This window comes from Balaenoptera acutorostrata, chromosome 5, assembly GCF_949987535.1.
Source record: "Balaenoptera acutorostrata chromosome 5, mBalAcu1.1, whole genome shotgun sequence".
In the NCBI taxonomy this organism is placed as follows: Eukaryota; Metazoa; Chordata; class Mammalia; order Artiodactyla; family Balaenopteridae; genus Balaenoptera; species Balaenoptera acutorostrata.
This window is the reverse complement of record NC_080068.1, coordinates 66,190,554-66,211,253: the sequence shown is the minus strand read 5'-3', so window position 1 is coordinate 66,211,253 and position 20,700 is coordinate 66,190,554. Positions and strand designations below refer to the sequence as shown.

General features: G+C 38.5%; 1 protein-coding gene across 4 annotated transcripts in view; it reads left to right on the top strand.

Moving 5' to 3' along the window:
- The window catches only part of LOC103008872 (RE1-silencing transcription factor-like), a 43,160-nt gene extending 32,456 nt beyond the window's left edge, over positions 1–10,704 (top strand). For all 4 annotated transcript variants that reach the window (XM_057546439.1, XM_057546441.1, XM_057546440.1 and 1 more), the window contains exon 4: positions 5,025–10,704. In XM_057546439.1, the coding sequence (XP_057402422.1) occupies positions 5,025–7,063 (2,039 nt within the window). In that variant the 3' untranslated portion in view covers positions 7,064–10,704. The remainder of the gene's footprint in view (positions 1–5,024) is intronic.
- Positions 10,705–20,700: the final 9,996 nt, after the last annotated feature.

Below are 20,700 nucleotides of genomic sequence, written 5' to 3'. Positions count from 1 at the left end.
GGTTTATCAGTTTTGTTTATCTTCTCAGGATAACTCTTTTTAAGATGAAAAAAATACTTTCTTCAGCAAAAATTATTTTCCTCTCACCGAATACTTGATGGTTACTATGGAGGCACTTTTTTTTTTGGCTGCGCAGCTTTCAGGATCTTAGTTCCCCAACCAGGGATTGAACATGTACCCCCTGCAGTGGAAGCGCAGAGTCCTAACTGCTGGACCAGCAGGGAATTCCGTGGAGGCACTATTTAATAGCTGTGTCATTTGACACATTTTATGGTTTGAGAGTCTTTTTATGAATTTTAGATTTTTTTTTTTTTGGCCACGCCAGGCAGCATGTAAGATCTTAGTTCCCCCGACCAGTGATCGAACCCGTGCCCCTTGCATTGGGAGCTCAGAGTCTTAACCACTGGACTGCCAGGGAAGTCCCTAGAATAATTTTTTAATAATTTTTATTAAGGTTTAATTTACACATACAAAAATGCACGCATCTTAGGTATATGGGGCAGTGACTTTATGTATGTTTTCTCTTGTTTGACTACCATCTAGGTGGAGACATGAAATGTTTTACCACCTTCAGAAAAGTTCCCTCCTTACCCTTTCTAGTCAGTACTCCCATAGTCCCCCCTCAACTGATACTCTGACTTATGTTAAAAAATGTAACATCTTTCTGTAAAATATTTTTGAGATTGATTTCATGCTGCCTTTTCAGAACTCCATATTTATTGCTGAGTAGTATGCCCCTGTTACTCACTAATTAAAATTTCCCTTGTTACTCTTTCTGGGCTCTTCTTTTTTTTTTTTTTTTTTTTTTTTGATATTTTAAATTTTTTATTATAGATCTCCAAGAACTCTGTCTTGTTAACTTAGTTTGTTCTAAATACCAACATTATGCCACACTTCTAGTTGCTCAAAACCATTTTATTAGATCAGCATTATTGGGTAGTTTTAGTAACGTATTGTTTAACCTCCATGTGTTTGTCTTTTTTACGTTTTTTTCCCTGTAATTCATTTCTAATCTCATAGCGTTGTGGTCAGAAAAGATGCTTGATATGATTTCAATTTTCTTAAATTTACTGAGGCTTGATTTGTGACCCAAGATGTGATCTATCCTGGAGAATGTTCTGTGCGCACTTGAGAAGAATGTGTAATCTGCCGTTTTTGGATGGAATGTCCTATATATATCAATTAAATCTATCTGGTCTATTGTGTCATTTAAAGCTTGTGTTTCCTTATTTATTTTCATTTTGGATGATCTGTCCATTGGTGTAAGTGAGGTGTTAAAGTCCCCCACTATTATTGTGTTACTGTCGATTTCCTCTTTTATAGCTGTTAGCAGTTGCCTTATGTATTGAGGTGCTCCTATGTTGGGTGCATATATATTTATAATTGTTATATCTTCTTCTTGGATTGATCCCTGGATCATTATGTAGTGTCCTTCCTTGTCTCTTGTAACATTCTTTATTTTAAAGACTATTTTATCTGATATGAGTATAGCTACTCCAGCTTTCTTTTGATTTCCATTTGCATGGAATATCTTTTTCCATCCCCTCACTTTCAGTCTGTATGTGTCCCTAGGTCTGAAGTGGGTCTCTTGTAGACAGCATATATATGGGTCTTGTTTTTGTATCCATTCAGCCAGTCTATGTCTTTTGGTTGGGGCATTTAATCCATTCACATTTAAGGTAATTATCGATATGTATGTTCCTATGACCATTTTCTTAATTGTTTTGGGTTTGTTTTTGTAGGTCCTTTTCTTCTCTTGTGTTTCCCACTTAGAGAAGTTCCTTTAGCATTTGTTGTAGAGCTGGTTTGGTGGTGCTGAATTCTCTTAGCTTTTGCTTGTCTGTAAAGCTTTTGATTTCTCCATCGAATCTGAATGAGATCCTTGCCGGGTAGAGTAATCTTGGTTGTAGGTTCTTCCCTTTCATCACTTTAAGTATATCATGCCACTCCCTTCTGGCTTGCAGAGTTTCTGCTGAGAAATCAGCTGTTAACCTTATGGGAGTTCCCTTGTATGTTATTTGTCGTTTTTCCCTTGCTGCTTTCAGTAATTTTTCTTTGTCTTTAATTTTTGCCACTTTGATTACTATGTGTCTCGGCGTGTTTCTCCTTGGGTTTATTCTGTATGGGACTCTCTGCGCTTCCTGGACTTGGGTGGCTATTTCCTTTCCCATGTTAGGGAAGTTTTCGACTATAATCTCTTCAAATATTTTCTCTGGTCCTTTCTCTCTCTCTTCTCCTTCTGGGACCCCTATAATGCGAATGTTGTTGCGTTTAATGTTGTCCCAGAGGTCTCTTAGGCTGTCTTCATTTCTTTTCATTCTTTTTTCTTTAGTCTGTTCTGCAGCAGTGAATTCCACCATTCTGTCTTCCAGGTCACTTATCTGTTCTTCTGCCTCAGTTATTCTGCTATTGATTCCTTCTAGTGTAGTTTTCATTTCAGTTATTGTATTGGTCATCTCTGTTTGTTTGTTCTTTAATTCTTCTAGGTCTTTGTTAATCATTTCTTGCATCTTCTCAATCTTTGCCTCCATTCTTATTCCGAGGTCCTGGATCATCTTCACTATCATTATTCTGAATTCTTTTTCTGGAAGGTTGCCTATCTCCACTTCATTTAGTTGTTTTTCTGGGGTTTTTTCTTGTTCCTTCATCTGGTACATAGCCCTCTGCCTTTTCATCTTCTCTGTCTTTCTGTAACTGTGGTTTTTGGACCACAGGCTGCAGGATTGTAGTTTTTCTTGCTTCTGTTGTCTGCCCTCTGGTGGTTGAGGCTATCTAAGAGGCTTGATGGGAGGCTCTGGTGGTGGGTAGAGCTGACTGTTGCTGTGGCGGTCAGAGCTCAGTAAAACCTTAATCCTCTGGGCTCTTCTTGATAAGAATGTGTAAAGCTTATAAAACTCCCTTTTTGAATTTGCCTTACATCTATAAATTAATTTGGGAAGAATTAAACAGACATCTGACATTTATAAAGATGAAAAGCAGGTAAATTTTACTAGAACTGGAAAAGGGAATTAAGTTAGAACTGTTGGTACAGGGCAAAAGAATTTTCATTCAGCTAGGTATTAATAAGCTAAACTTGATGAATTGATTTTCCAATACAAGAAAGATTTGATGGCAATAAAGCAAAAATGGGGGTGGGGTGAATGAATCAAATAAATCATGTCACAGTTTTATTCAGAGTCCTAGGAACTCCCATTCTCTGACCGTTTCACAGGTGGAGGCTTGCATCTTGTTTGATGCTGGCTGTGAAAATACTCTCATTCATTAGGGCTTATAAAATGATGACATTTTCTTTATAATTCTTTTAAGAGCACAAATATTTTCCTGAGGAGATCAACTCCATTTATCAGCTGTTTGTTTACTCAAAAGTAGGGTTTATGTACTAAGGCAGGATAAGCACATGAAATCTTCCCTTTTGTTTACCTATTCTAAAACTTACCAGTTCATTCCAAAAGTGATGACTTACAGGTAATGTGTATTGACTGCTTGGCTATCTGTGCTTTGCTAAGAGCTCTATGTGGATTAGATTATTTGTAGCTCACAACACTTAAGAATACTTTACAGATGAGGAAATTGAGCCTTAGAGAGTTTTCAGTACCTTGCTCAAGACTTCACAGTAAGTTGCAGAGCCCATATTTGATCTCCCCACGTATTTTTACTGTAGAACAAGTTCTTAACCGTTATGTCACATATCTTTTCCTCATTCTGTATCTATATATGTTAAATAAACGTTTGTCTCCATTAAAGTCATTCAATGGAGAGGACAAGATAGGGCCAGGTATAGACTAATGCAGCATGTTGTTAGAAGCCTCTATTTATGAATCTGTTAGTGGACTAATGTGGGGAAGAGTTGTCCAGTTAGCTGCGTTTACAGTCTGACATACGTGGATAAGTTTTTGTTTTTGTGATCGAGTATTCTATCATCGGACATTTTTTAATCATGTAAAGCTTACCGTCTACATGGTTTTACTTCATGTCTGAGTAGTTTTGCTTTATGAAAAAATTAAATAAGATTTGATGTGAATTTGAGAATGTTTGAGAGATGAATTTTCATAAATGTCAATTTCCATTTTTCTGCTATGCATTCCATTGGACCAGTGGGGTATGGATACCATTTGGTAATATTTGCTAGAGTGTGATCTAGATGGGTATGTATTCAGGTAGAATGAGTTAATCTTAATGCCTTTAATTTGGGGGTTGGGGGTGGGCTTCTGGTCTTGTATGTACCTGTGATTATTACTTTCTTTGCTAGTTTTATATACCATATATATTTGTATGCCCCTTTTCATTTACCTAGTTTCTTTGCCCATTCTTTAGAAGAAGGTGGGAGAAAATCAAGAAAAGATTTCTGACTTGTTATATTTTTGCTGTAGACTAGAAACTCCAGCAGTGAAAAAGTTTGCTAAGAGAAACTTGACTCGGCTGTTGCCACGATGCACAAAAGAGTTAAATTTAAAGAAAAATCCTTTTGCTCCCTGAAGCCAAAGCATTCTTTTAAGACTTTCACACGGAAGGTCTGGGAGTGTAGCCTAGAGTGTATAATATTTCTTTTGAAGCCTCAAGGTTTATCTGAAATGTATGGGATTTTTATGTTCTACTCCATTATACATTTGTTTTAACTAAACATAAAAACTTTAAAATTATCTTATCTCTTTGAGTGCCCTTGCCCCAAAATTAACATCAAGAGCCCAAGTCACTTTTCCAGTAATTGTGTATTTCTTGATGAATCTGTGTCCTTTATTAGTGCTTGAGAGCCCTAGCTTGATGAACTTTTTAGAAGATGGTGATTAACTGAGAGAATTATTCTCCCATTTGCTATGAGAATCAGTGTCAAGGGATAGAGGAAGGATATACAAATAAATATGGTAAATGTAATTTGCATGATAAAGTCTTCAAGAAATAGTTTTGGTGGTTTTTTTGTTTGTTTGTTTTTTTACATATATCCAGTTCCTTATAAGTATGCTTGAGTAAATCTTGAATTCATTTCTTAATGTATGCCTTCTGCAACATCTCTTGTTTACCTTCAGGTGAGAAGCCATTTAAGTGTGACCAGTGCAGTTATGTGGCCTCTAATCAACATGAAGTAACCCGTCACGCAAGACAGGTTCACAATGGGCCTAAACCTCTTAACTGCCCACACTGTGACTACAAAACAGCAGATAGAAGTAACTTCAAAAAACACGTGGAGCTACATGTTAATCCACGGCAGTTCAACTGCCCTGTATGCGACTACGCAGCTTCCAAGAAGTGTAATCTGCAGTATCATTTCAAATCTAAGCATCCTACTTGTCCTAATAAGACCATGGATGTCTCAAAAGTGAAACTAAAGAAAACCAAAAAGCGAGAGGCTGACTTGCCTGATAACAAAATCACCAATGAGAAAACAGAAACAGAGCAGACAAAAATGAAGGGGGATGTGACTGGGAAGAAAAACGAGAGGTCTGTCAAAGTGGAGAAAAAAGATAATGTTTCAAAAGAGAAAAAGCCTTGTAGTAATGCCTCAAGCCAAGTGACTACCAGAACTCGCAAATCGGCAATGGAAGCTAAAGAAATGGATGTGCACCCAGGAAATAATTCAGAAAAAAGCTGTAAAAGCAAGAAAAGCAAAAGGAAGACAGAAGCTGAAGCCCGTTCCTTACAAGAACCTGTTAATGATGAGGAACCTGTGACAAAAAAGAAAAAGAAGGCAGAAAGCAAATCCAGAAATAGTCAGGAAGTGCCAAAGGGTGACAGCAAAGTAGAGGAGAATAAAAAGCAAAGTATTTGCATGAAAAACAGTGCAAAGAAGAAAACTCTGAGAAGTAAACCATGTAAAAAAAGCAGCAAGCCTGCTCAGAGGAGGCCCGCTCAGATAGAGCCTGCTCCTCCCGTGGAGTCCGCTGAGGTGGGACCTGTTCAGACAGAGCCGCCTCCCGCTGCCCCCCCATCTCCTCCTCCTCCTCCTCCTCCTCCTCTCCCCGCCGTGGGGCACGCTGAGGTCGAGGTTGCTCAGACGGAGCTGCCGCCCCCTCCTCCTCCTCTCCCCCCGGTGGGGCACGCTGAGGTCGAGGTTGCTCAGACGGAGCTGCCGCCCCCTCCTCCTCCTCCTCCTCCCCCATCCCCTCCTCCTCCTCCTCCTCTCCCCGCCGTGGGGCACGCTGAGGTCGAGGTTGTTCAGAAGGGGCCTGTTCATGTGGAGCCTCCTCCCCCCATGGAGCCGATGCCCAAAAGGTCTCCTCAGAAAGCTAATGGGAAGGAAAAGCCCAACATGCAGAGTGAAATGGCGCAGAAGGAGCAAGTCCTTATTGAAGTTGGCTTAGTGCCTGTTAAAGACAGGCAGCTTCTAAAGGAAAGTGCCGGTGCACAGGATCTCTTACCACCATCACCACCTCTGCCAAAGGAAAACCTAAAAGAGGAAGAGTCAGAAGACCAAAAATTAGTCCCTGCAGGCGAAGGACATAAAGAAGCTCCTCTTCAAAAAGTGGAAGCAGAAGAGGCAGATCAGAGTCTAGCTGGTCTTGCTGCTGTTAGCAAGGCATCTGCCAATATTTCATCCTCTGAACAAAACTTGAATATGCCAGAGGGTGAAACTTTAGATGGTAAACATCAGGCTGACACTATGCTTTGTGAAATGAAGAGGGACACTGATGAGAAGAAAACAGAGAATCCCCCCGGCAGAGACTCGGCAGTTGAAGAACCAACTTCACCACCACTTCTTCCTCTACCGCTAGAAAAATGTGAAGCAGTGTCCACAGCTACTGTGGCATCACCTCCCGTCACCGTGGCAGTAAATGAGTCTCAGGAAATGGATGAAGACGAAGGCATCCACAGTCATGATGGAAGTGACCTAAGTGACAACATGTCAGAGGATAGTGATGATTCTGGATTGAATGGGGCTCGGCCAGTTCCACAAGAGACTAGTAGAAAAAATGGAAAGGAAGCCTTGGCAGTCAAAGTGGCCGAGGGAGATTTTGTTTGTATCTTCTGTGATCGTTCTTTTAGAAAGGAAAAAGATTACAGCAAACACCTCAATCGCCATTTGGTTAATGTATACTTCCTTGAAGAGGCAGCTCAAGGGCAGGAGTAATTAAACTTTGGGCAAGGCTTCAGTTCTTAGTTTGTAAGGTCTCTGACATTTTGTATTCATTTGTAGTAGTAGACAAACTTTTGTTTTTAAAATTGCTTTAATTAGTATCCAGTCTTGATTTTTAAGTGGCATTCTTTTCCTTAGGAATCCGTGTACCTATTGATGTACACATTTTAGCAAATCCAAGGGAGTTAGTGTAATAAACCAGCAGACATCTAAATCTATTAGCTTTTGCTTTTAATTGAACCCAGAAGGCCAAGGTGTTATTAGAGCATTCTATCGATTTGTTCAGCTATAACTTGTGAGTTTTTTCCTCATGTCTATCTTCCTGTTTCACTTTAGTTTATTCTTAGTTCCTTGTTTAGCTCTGTAAAAATTAGCATACTTAAATAGCAAATTACTTGAAGAATTTGCCTGCTTTATATAAAGTTAGCACTTTAAAATTGTTTTAGAGATGAGAAGAGACATTTAAATTGAAGAGAAATTCTCCCAACAATGGACGTTATATCAGTCCAAGTATTTACTTCCTGAGTTTTGATCAGTATATGTGTTTTGTGTATGTCAATCGTCATAAAAAGTGATTTTGGTGGGTTGTTTTTTTTTTCGGTGCTTTAATGCCTTAAGATGTTGCACATTGTTGTTTTTAACCTATGCAGTTAAATTTTTTCTAGAAATAGCATTTGTGTTGTAACACTTTATATCTATATATGCATGTTTATTTTGACCTCTTTGGAGGGATGCTTAAGTCTTGTTTGCAAAAGAGCAGTTTTCTTTTCCCCTGCTGCAATTGTCTTTTTTGCAGAATATTAGTCTGTTCAAATTTGTGAGCAAATGAAAGATGCAGGTTCAGTCCATTGATTTTGATTTTAACATCTTATATCTATGCCAGAATCTGTATTTCATATAAGTTATTTATTTTAAATTGATGTGGTGAATCACAGCTCTCAGTTTGAACTTTACAATAAATAAACCACTAGGCTCTATACTGAATGGATTTTTATCTCAAGTACCAACCGTAAGTAAACTTTTGGTCTGTTTTAGTAGATTTACTTCCTAAATGTACGGTGTTAAATCGTATCTTAGAGGAAAACCTCTTCTCATAGATGGTTGGTGTTTATATGGCTACTCCGCTGAATAAAGAACTGTAATTTTTATTTGGAAGCTGCCAATCTGGAATTAGGAGGCATAATTACTCCTTCAAGTTATACAGGATATCAGTTTGTGAGATTCCAAAGCCATAGCAATTACGTGGAAAACCTAGGATGAGAAAGGTAGTATGAGTGCTGGTAGACCAGCTGCTACTTCCTGTGAATTCAATGAAAAAGGCCTGGTGAAAGTTAAGTTCAGTCCAGATTAAAAAATCATACTTTCTCAGGGATGTCCTGGCTTTCCCGGGACAGCCTTTTTCTACAGGTGAGGCCTCAAATGAATAGAAGCTATTCTGGTGTTCCTACAGGACCGCTTTGTATGGAAAAGGGTATGTACCCCATATTTGTTAGTAGGTTCTTTGGCCAGTCACCAAAGAATATGAAAGACTCTAACATAGGTTTTTTTCCTTGCTGACAAGTTATTCATTACAGTAAAATAAGATATGATCCCAGTAGGGAACTTTGATTCTGATCCTCGCATCGCATGTTCTATTCTGAAGTAACCACTTTATATTTCATTTATTTTCTTTTGTCTGGTGATCTCTGAGGCAGGTTTCAGAGTTTGGCAATGCAACATGTGAAAGATTAGGAAAAGTATTAAAGTGTGGGTAGAAAACTTATTAACCTGAGAGTGAAATTTAAGGTAAAAGACATTTGAACCTTGGAATTGGCTGGGAGGCCAAAGATTTAAAGAAGCAGAAGATTTTCTCAAGACATGAGTAAGTTGTTTGTTACTGGTGTGTGTTTTGTGTGCATGATGAGGATTTGTAAATGATGTTGAATTCTAGGTGAATTCTCAGCTCTGACAATCATTGTCAAACAGATCAATCTGCAAATATTTATGTTTTAAAACTTAAATTATAAAGCTAGTTAAACCTTTCTAACAACTAGATTTAATATTCATGGATACATTTTATGTTAAAAAGTTACCTTTTACAGTACATATGAAAATATTCGTGTTAAGTTCAAATTGGAGATTGGGAATCAGTTTGGGCAAGAGGTTTTGTGGATTCTTTGACACTTCAAAAGAAAAAAATATGACTTCTGGGGAATTGGACTAATTTTCTTATTTAGATTTAAAACTAGAATTCCAAAAACAAAAATGTGAATGAAATTAAAACCCCTTATTATTAAAGTGATCTGTGAAAACATTGTTACTGGAAATTGAATGAACTTGAGGCCTTTCCTCCAGAAAACAAGGACTTGATTGTCAGGCCTATATTAGGTTCTGAACCTTAATGCCATGTATTTGTTCTTATTAAAAATTGTTTCATTGAAAAGTATATTAGTATTATGAACTTCTGGTCTAGTTGGGAGTTCTTCCATTTGAAAAATGTGCTATTTGCATGAGACTGTTTGAATCTTTTTGTTTTCTCAGTTTCCCCTCCACTGGATAGGATTGAAGCTAGACTTTTCCCTTTTTATAACAGAATAAAAAGTGAACATCTTGTTTATAAATTGATGTTTAGTATTAGAGTGAAAGTTGAAATACTTAGAATACATTATAAGCCTAATCCTAGGTAGCCTTGTAAAAATAGATCTCTTTTAACTATCTTCTGCACCTATATTCACATTGCTTTTCAAGATATTTTAAGTTATATTTTTTTCTTCTTTTCAGAGCTGCTTCTTTGGGGCTCTTTTTTTTTCGATTGAGGTGTAATTCACAAAGGGCTACATTTTTTTGATAAGACTTCTTATAACTATTGCTAGATGTTTTGCTCTAGTCTTCCAGGAAGGGCCATTTTATTTTTTAGAGTCACTTCTAAAGTCGTGTGGTCCTTAACTTTGGGGACTCTTGCATCTGAGTGCTAATTCAGATTTAAGCCTAAGTAACCTCATTGCCTCTCACCCCATGAATGTTGACAATGGATGAAATACTTTGCTGTAGTTCTGGACTAAAATGCTGGGGAAGAAACTTAATTTTCTTTTTTGCACAAATCAGGAAAACAGCTACTGTGCAGAGTTTCCTTTTGACCTCAGCAGATGAACTGGACTGATAGTGTTAATTCAGATTTAAGAAATTATCTGAATCTTGGTTTGAGTTGATTCGGGATCTACATGCAATATTAACTAGATGGGATACCTTTTATATTTTCACATGTATACATAGGCTCTCCTCACCCTCATCAACATCCATTAGTTATTGAACTTTGTGAACTGGCATTGAAACATTACAACAATGTTTTGTTGCACCAGTTTTGTAAAGTTTTACAGTGCAATACCTGTTACTTTTCAGAGACAAACCAAAGGTTAATTTCTCAAGGATCTTGCTGTTTGCTTTAGCAGCATTTGATGGAGTATCTTTTTTATATATATATACATTTGTAATAGATGAAAAATAAACCAGATTGCAAATCCTTTTTTTTTTTTTTTTTTTGGAAGCAAACCATGTACCAGGTTTTTGGTCCAAATTGTGTAGGATAAGTTAAATTGCATTCTATTAACCCATATGAGTGTATTTCTGTATGCATAGTTAATGTTGAAATAAAGTTTTAAAAAGCATTTTATGCCTTTGTTTATTTTTGGTACATCAAATGTCAAGGAAGCCAAATTTATTTGGCCGGAACTGCAAGTGTATTAATAATTCTCAAAATATTTTCCCCCTGATAACCTAGGTAAGGAGAAAGGTTGTGGAAGTCTTTATTTGGGGTAAACAATCCAGTGGGTAGTAGTCCAAATCCTCTCTTCCTATAATCTGCATTCTGGGAATGTGGATGTGGAGGTAGGGGAGAAACAACCTGAAGACAATTTTATAGGAAGTTTTATGTGGTAATTTTTTCCAAACCCCAGGTCCCCTTAACAGTTGTAATATACATGTCCATTCTCAGTAGCAGGCCTGGTATCAGTAAATTTTCACGCATAATTGGAAAAAGATGCATTGAAGGGAAAGTAAGATTAAGTTACATTGGTCACTGAATGCTAGGGCAGTATTTTAAGGATTTTACTCTACTAATGGAAGTCTGAGATGAAAATGAAATCCAAGGGAAAGTGATAAGCCATATTGTAGTAAGGTTTTGCTTCCTTTGTTAATGGAAATAAACAGTTGTGCTAAGGCTTAGATACTTGTGGACTTGAGAGAAAAGGGAGAGTGAGTTGGAGAAACATCAGAACAACTGGATTGCATTCTGTCCTGATGCAGCAAGTGACCTAGAAGATCGTGAGTCAGCAAAGAATGCATATTTCTTGTTGAATTGATGAGTGATTCACCCTCTTTCCCCTCCTGCAAGACTCTTTTATCAGCGAAAAGCAAAATGAATTTCCAAGCATTTATTTTATCGGCATGGTGGAATCGATAACAAGAAGTATGAAAATTTCTGCCTGACTAAGGATATATGGGGAATTTATCACGAATATATGTTATTGATGTGTGACTTGGTTTGTTACCTTCAAGTTACAAGTGTGTTTGGTTACAAGTGTGTTTCTCCAGTCCTTTGCTACTCCTTTCTCAGTCATCCATTTTACGTTTACCCTTTGGCCATGCTTGTATTCTGCTCATAGTCTCACTAAGGGCTTGACCCTAGTTTGTAGGCAGAGTTAACGGTACGGTAGTATGAGCTCCCCTCCAAGAGTACTTCAGAGGTCTCATCCTCAGCTCCATAAGGGCAGGTTGGTGAAGATGCTAAGGATAATGTACTGATCTCTGGTAATCAGGGGAAGTTTCAGTGTCACAAAATGCCTTTTTAAAGGATTTTGATGCTTGCTGTACTAAGTGCTTGGTTGGCCTTGCAATTAGAGCTGGTTCATGATGGGCCTCTTACTACTGTAATTGGGCAAATCATTTTTAACTTTACTGAACCTGTTTCTTCATCCAGAAAATGGGGGCATATGGTATTTCTATCCATAGAGTGGCTTTTGAGTGTTAAATGCTTTTGTTGGTTTTTTAAATATTTTTTTTGGCTGTGCTGCATGGCTTATGGGATCTTAGTTCCCCGATCAGGGATTGAACCTGGGCAATGGCAATGGAAGCACCGAGTGCGAACCACTGGACCGCCAGGGAATTCCCGAGTGTTAAGTGCTTATTAAGCACTTAGCCTAGTGCTTGGCATGTAGTTTTAGTATTAAGACCTTTTCCACTAGATAACAAAGCAAGTAAGTATCCTTAAATATATAAAGTGCTTCCTCTGTTTGGCATTAATTAAGTTGTATAAGCCACCTGCTTCTCTTCCATGTCTTGCAAAATAGCTTTTAATGTTAAAGTAGTATGTGGGCTTTTGTGTCAGATGATATTGTAATCTCCACTAGAGTCAGAATGCTTTTGTATTCACTGCTTTACTCAAGTACCTAAAACAATATCTGGCCCTTAGAAGGGCAAATAGTTGATTGCCCAGGCCAAGGATTGTGTGTGTGGTGTTTTTCTGTGTGTGTGCTTCTCCTTGATTTCAACTAATTAATATACAATGGTCATTTTACTGTAATTTAAAAATTCTGGTAATACAGAAATCTCGGTTCATAGACTTCGTTATTGTCTGGATGCATTAACAAGGCAAGGAGGAGAGTTCACTCAAGTAGCAGGAAATAGCAAGTCTTGAGAAAGCGACTTTAAGAAACAGAAATGTTTAAACTTACAGAGAAGTTGGAGGAATGGTACCCTGAAATCTTGTGTACCCCTTACTTGGATCTACCACTCACATTTGCCTTCTGTATATTATGTGTGTCTTACGTGGTGGACCCCCAGAAATTAAGTTGTAGGCATACCCCTTCATCTCTGAATACTTCAATTTGTTATCTCCTAAGGATAAGGGCATTCTCTTGTACAATCATACTGTAAAAATCAAATTCAGGATTTTAAAGATTGGTGTAGTTCAGATTGTGCCAAATTGCTTAATACTAATCTTTAACAATCTCCCTGTTCCTAATCCCTCATTGTATTTAGTTGTCACATCTTTTCAGTTTCCTTTAATTTGGAATAACTCCTTAGCGTTTGTCCTTCACAACATGAAGAGTTGGAAGCTGTTTAAAGAATGCTCCTTAATTTAGATTATTCTAATTGCTTCTTCATGCCTCAATTCAGGTTATGCATCTTGGCAAGAATAGTAAGTACTGGTGCATTACATCAGAAGGCACATGATGCCATTATTGGTTGTGTTAATTTTTACTGTTTGGTTAATGTGTTGTCTACCAGATTTCTCCACTAAGTTATTATTTATTTCCCTTTGTAATTAATATTCTGTGGGATGATATAGCGAAATTATCTTATCCTTCAACAAACCCAGTGATTTTAGCGTATATTGATTTTTTGCTTGAGTCAATTATATCTTTTATGGTAACTGATATTCTCTATCAAAAAGAGCTTTCTTTCCCCTTTCCCCATAGACCCAGGTTCTTGTTTCTGTGTTATCTCACAGTCATTTGTTTACCCCCATTCATCCTGTGGGGTTGGGGGAGGGTGCCCTTTCAGGCTCCCAAAATGAGACTCTCGTGAGACTATTACACTGAACGACTGAAACTCATATTTATCACATTTCTCTCTGCTTATCTCGTAACAGTGCTATAAAATTTATGAAAGCTTGATGGAATGCCTTAAGGATTAAGTTGTGGAAATTTACCAGTGGTCAAGATTATACCACCAGAAGGGGCAATTTTAGAGAACAGAATCCTAATTCTTATATTGCTTTTGAAATACCACACCTTTCATTTCTTTTTTTTTTGTGCTCTAATTACTTTTTAAAGATCACATAATGCACGTACAACTGCATACTTATAAAAGTCAAACACGTTAAAATCTATCTTGACCAGCTCTCTTCCTACTAGTCTTCTTACTCTCATTTGTTTCTTCAGAATTAACTACTATTAATGGTTAATATTAACTCTTTACCTCCATATGTGTATGCATGTTAAATGCTTGATTTCTATGCATTTTACATAACTGAGATTACTGATACTCTGCAATGAGTAGAATTTTGAGATCTTTAGTCAGTATTTAGGACTGTTGTCATTCTTTACAACTATCGTATCATGTTTTATTGTATGGATATATCTGGTTTTATCACTTTAATTATTGCCAAAATTGGTTGACCCTCTGGAAGTACTTTGAGAGTGGACGCCATGTGAGGTGAGTGATTCAGGGAACCCATAATATCTTACAGCCTTACAAGTTATGTTTATGCTTGTGTTCTTAAGATAGAACTTCTTTCAGGGCTTCCTTGGTGGCACAGTGGTTAAGAATCCGCCTGCCAATGCAGGGGACACGGGTTCGAGCCCTGGTCCAGGAAGATCCCACATGCCGCGGAACAACTAAGCCCGTGCGCCACAACTACTGAGCCTGCATTCTAGAGCCCGTGAGCCACAACTACTGAAGCCCACACGCCTAGAGCCCATGCTCCGCAACAAGAGAAGCCACTGCAGTGAGAGGCCTGCGCACTACAACGAAGAATAACACCCACTCGCTGCAACTAAAAAGCCTGCATGCAGCAACGAAGAACCAACGCAGACAAAAATAAATTTTGAAAAAAAGGTAGAACTTCTTTCAGATTTGCTAATAGTAATCATGTCTTGCACTCTTTATGTTCAAGTATTTTTTTGTTTGTTTTAACACAAGATGTATATATTCGGGATGTTTAATTTAGTGTTGCTTATAATAACAAAATGATGGATAACGTGTTCATTTAACATTCAGCATTGATGTGGTAAGGGAGTGGAGATAGCCTAGATTTGCATCTGAATGGAATTTTTGGTCATCTTAAATTTAGGAAAGTAATACACCCACAGTTTAAAAAAAGAAAAACTATTCCTAAAAGATTCATGATGAAATCAAAATCCTACAGCCTTTTGTTCCCTCCTTTTCTCAGTCACGTAGCTGCTCTATGTATCTGACTCCTGAGGTAAATTTAAGTTAGCATCAAATTTCTTATTTGATAAGTTTACAGTGGATTCTCTTCACATAGGTCAGAATATATAGCATGTTATACTGCATTTTCCTCAAGGTGATGAACATGCTGAAACCTTGTGGTAGATGAAAGTGGCCACAGATTCTTTGCAGCCCTTCCAATCAGCTTGAGTCTGTGCTGCCATTGTGACTTGCTTTGACCAATAGAATGCAGCAGAGTGACATTGCGTGACCTCTGAGCTTCAGCCTCCAGAGGCCTTGCAGCTTCTACTCTCATGCTTTTTCTGAACACGATGACCTTGTGAACAAGCCTGAACTGGTCTACTTTAGGATGATATTCTAGGTAGAGAGAGGGACCCATGGAAAAAGGTCCAGGTTTCTCACCTATTACAGCCATCCCAGCTGAAGCTTCTGACATGGAGTGAGGTCTGCAAATGCATATCCCCACAGAGTGGGAGAACCACTGAGCTGAGCCTGGATTAAACTGCCCAACTAAAGAGCAAATAGAAGCTTGTTTCAAGTCACTAAGTTTTGGGCTGGTTAGCTGCTCAGCAACAGATGTGGATACAAACCTAATTATGCCCTCAACCTAGTTAAAAAAGAAGCATTTCCAATTGACAAATGAGCAACTGTACCTAGAAGTTACTGAAGCCACGCTGAATGGTAGAGTTTGTGGGTTAGTGGGACTGCTAAGCATTGTTTTCTTTTATTGAACAGTCTTAGTCAAGTCCCTGTGTTGCAAATCTTCAACACATTCCTCAGAATTACTTTATGTAATAGCCTTAGTTGTCCAGTGAAAAACACATTTTCTTTAGCTAGTGCTTCAATAAAATACATCTTTTATCCGATATTTTAAGGGACAGTAGTCCCCATTTTTCTCATTTTCCTCCCTGTTGAATATTTAACCATAGTTTAAAGTCAAAGACAGGAAAAAAATCTTTTTAAGCCAGATGTTAAATGCTGAGGAAAACTGGAGATTAATAAAAAGCCTTTAAGTGGGCAACCAGGATCCCCTTTTAGTGAAAGTAAGATGTGAAAAGGAACAGGAAACAGGATGAGTGCTACACAAGTACAAAAGACAAGGTCACTTAAACAAGTTCAGGGCCAAATTTTGTTTTTGAAGCTATTGGTTTTGTGAATAAATAGGGACCACCAGTTCTCCTATGTCACTAATAGGATCAGGATTTTAAATAGGTTTCTATTTTAAGATAGTTTAGTGATCTAATTCTTTGGATGTTTGCATTCCAAATTTCCTGTGTATGTAATTTCCTATTTTCTTAATCAGGATTGTGGATTGGGATCTCCACTCATGCTGTGATCTGTCCGTGGTACTTGGCAAAGCTCACTAGCAATGTGAAAAGATTCCCAGCCAGCTATGAAAGCACTTTCGTTTTAAAGCTGCCTGAGATGGTAAGACAGCATGGAAATCACAGTGGGACACTTGTTTAGGTTTAGGCAGCGTTGCTGAAGTAAGACAGCAAGGGTGCAGCGCGCGCGCGCACACACACACACACACACACACACCCACCCCCACCCCCCAGCTCTGAGGCATTTTTTTTTTTTAGAAATATTCTTCTCAGGCTGGAATTGTATATGGGAGGATTCAAAGGAAATTAGGAAGTGTCAGTAACAGAGTTTACAAGAAAATTGTGTCATTACCTTCTTTGGAGGTCTTCAAAGTGGTTTGCTTTTCTTTTCTAAGATAACACATTTCCCTCCTAAGGTTGAAAAGTTCTCGCCTTTAGATTTGTAATGGATTCTAGTAAATACAGGAAGTATCGTTGGGTGGTTAAAAACCTGGGTGCTGTTGGAACTTTTCTGTCCTGATTATGATGGTTGTTAAACGAACCTATACGTATATTAAAAATCCATAGAACTGTACATTGAAAGGGGAAAAAAAAAAGTCATTTTTACTATATAATTAAACAAACCCACAGGGTACTGGAGCTTGTGTTTGTTTGAATCACAGCTCTGTCACTCATCAGTTGTGTGACCCTGGGCAATTACTTTTACCTCAGCTTCATCTCTAAATACAGGTAATAATAGTATATACTTCCTACATGGGGTTGTTCTAAGGATACAGTTAACATATATAAAATGCTTAAAACAGTGCCTGGCTCATTGTATGTGCTAAATAAGGGCTAGCCACTAGTATTATTATAAGAATGTAAGGAATTAAAAGAAGCTTTGTGGGCTATCATGTGATCATAGCAGCTGGGAATAGTCTTAAATACAACCATCTTAAGGTATTGCATTTAGGCAGGACGGGAAGAAACCCTAGAAAAGTGTCAGTGCTACTAAGCAAATTTAAGTCTGCTCTATTGCTATTTTTCAGGGAAGACAAAAAACAACACCCCAAATAGAAAAGTCCTCTCGTTCTCCTAATTCATTCATTCCTGCACTGAATGCTGGCTATTTTCCAGGGACTTACGGAAAAGTTAGAAAGGATCTTGGCAGTCTCTCATGTCCAAAATTACCTGATGATGTGTTCTCTAGCACATGTGTCTGTGTGTGTGTGGCCTCAGTTTTCTCAGATTTACCAATGCTCCTGGCCAGAGGTACTGACTGTCTGTGATTAAGCATCATACCTGTTGCACCCACCAGTGAGAATATTATGACCAAATTCTTCCACTAGGTTGATTAGCCAGAAGGTAAATTCTGAGAATTGTTTGAGAAGCAAAAGGAAACTTCTGCAAAAAAGGAACCTGGGGCTCCAAGCCATGGGTATATTAAGTATGCTCTTAGGTATATTCAGATCATGAAACTCCTGTACTAAATGAGAGAATATCGATGGTCTTTGACATGAAGGGGAAAAGTGAGGCATCATTCCTATATGATGTTAAAATATTAATCTTTAGCCATTCCCACCCACTACAGGGCATCAGTGGGGCAGACAACATGACAGAGACATTAAGAGCAGGCAGAGGTGCTATCTTTTGGATTCACATGAGTCTGAAGTTTTGTTTTTATTGTTTAAGCACTACTCTTTGACAGTTGAGAGAAAACAATCCTCCGGGGAGGAAGAGAGCAGCCAAGAGAAAATGGAACATTCTGAGAAAGAATGGAAATGATTCTACTGCTCCATAAGACAGAGCCAAGTGGGAGGGAAGCCAGGGTAAATGATCAGAGGCCATCTACAAAACAGCTCGCCTCAGCTTCAGTGCTGGGTGCCTACTCGGTGAATAACAGCTCTGCCATGTCCGGCACAGCTGGAGCTCCAAGTTAGTCATCTGCAGGAAACTAGCCTTGATTTCCATTTTGCAAAAAGCGTCTGAGTGATCAAGAAACACAAGCAGACAGGATTGCATCTGTGCTCCACTTCTCCTTGGTTGTCATGGGAAGTGTCCCAAGTATCATAAACACGTTTAGACTCTGGGGAACTACACAGTAAAGCCCTGATGATTGGTAGGGCTTGCTGTTTATGGTAATTAAAAATACAAAAATGTGTTAAGCTTCACTTTGTAACTTTGAAGAAAATGCTGCTGTTTTAAAGGTGACGGCAGGGGTGGTGGGGAGAGAGATGGGGGTACTTCAACCTCTGTCCTGTGGACAGGAGGGGGCTGTCCTGACACCTTGCCATTAATTTCTACTCTTTACTAATTCCTGCATGCTGCCACAGTGTAAATGATTAGTGATGGAAGGGCAGTCTTCACACTTAGATCAATGGATTAAGAAGTATCAGTAAGCTGACTTAGAAACCAACACAGTAAGAGAACTTTCTTATAGCAAATCCACTGTGGATCAGTTGGATAGACCGGCAGTGATCCTGGGCTGCATTAGGTTGGCAGAATGTAAATAAATAGCAGATTCTAGCAGCAGTTCTCCACTGTCTTATGCTCGGAGGGCCTGTTTTTTTTTTGTCTGAGCTATTACAACCACCCTTTCCTGGCTTTCCTGCCTGTTTTTGCTGAGAATCATAAAAGGTTAGGACTGAAAAATATATAGTGTAATTCCCTCATTTTATAGATGAGAAAATGATGACCCAAAGAGACTAATATAACCAGGGAAACTGAAACTTACTTAGTAAATTGCACTGTTTGAAACTGCTAGCAAGGTACATTGGAACATTTTTAGATATGCCTCGGTCAAAACATAACCATTGAATTTTAGAGGTAAGAGAAACCTGAGAATATTAAGTTATGAACATTTAAAAATGGAATCTTTGCTAGTAGGTGTAAAAGCCTAGAGAGAAGATAAGGAGGGAGAAATGTTCTGCTCTCTAAAATACATTAGAAGTTTTCAGGGTAAATACAGCATCAGTTTTGGGGTTCTGTATTTTTCCACAAATGCCAAGTTTACCATATTTTCTTCATTTAATCTAAAGATTCAGGCCTAAGCTCAAACTATGAACAGTACATAGAAATATAATGGTCACAACTTTAACTTGTAAAATTAACAGTATTTCATTCTCTCCAAAATCAACTAGAAATCGACTACCAATCATTTTCTCAACTTGGGAAGCTACCGCCCTCTAGAGGTTGGGTCTGGAAACGTCAGGGGTACTTCTCAACTATCACGATGAGGGATGGGGCTGGGAAGTTGTTCCTGGCCCTTCATATCTGGGGATGAAGGATGCACATAAAGAACTACCTTCCCCAGGATGTCAACAGTATTCACTTGGAAACCCAATGAAAGTGAGATCTACAGAGTTTTGACAAGTTGCATTTTAAAACACTGACTGTTTATCCTACAATGACTTACTTAGTGAGAAGGGAGCTAGAGTGTACACATTGACAGAGAACATGGGACTATTGAGAAGTTCATGCTAAACCTGAGTCTATAGGAAGCTCATGGATCTGCGTTTCAGGCCAGCTTACTCCACGAGCTTTTATCTCAACATTGGGATCTGGGACTTGACTGGCCAGTTCATTGTCCACAGCTGTAGTGCCACTTACTCAATTAGGAATACATAAAGGTAAAGACTTCTGACTGATGTAATGTTATACAGTGTTTACAGGCAAATGTTGATAAAATGGTTAAAGTGCTCTGATCCTTGCAGAAGAAACTGAATGCCAGAAAGACATAACATGAATTCTTTTCTAAGATTTTCAGGCCCTTTTAGGTTATGTAAGGGAAACTTCTGTTTTCCACCTTCTATTCTCCCCTTCTTCCCTTAAGTAATACAAGTCCGAAATCCCCATTTCCCTCTGCATCCTCCAGCTTCCCCATGGGGGGGTGTGGCCGTGTAACTGTTGAGCAATGGACGCTGTGAGTGGGCAACTTCCAGCACTTCCCCCTCCTTTTCAGTAGGGGAGCTGCATGCTCTTCACTCTCTTCTCTTTTTCCCATTGCGAAAGGATGACGACTTGAGCAACCACCTTAGACCCAGAGATGGAAGCTGCGGCACGTTCCCCCAGTCGGGTCCTTGGATGACTACGTGGAGCAAAGCCACATACTCACTTCTATCTCATTTAAGCCAATGTATTTTGGAGAAATTGATTTTCTGCCATTTTTTCACATGACAACTGCTAAGCTGCTCTCTCAACTAGACTCCAAATTAGAAATGCCATCTGGTTTCAAAAAAATAGTAGTGGGAGAAACCTGAATGTAGCAGAACCCCATTTTAGGTATATTTGAACCATAGATACACACATATACATACCCTACCAAAAAATAACTTGTGTTTACAAACTCAATTCATTAAAAAGAGGCATGGCCCTTGG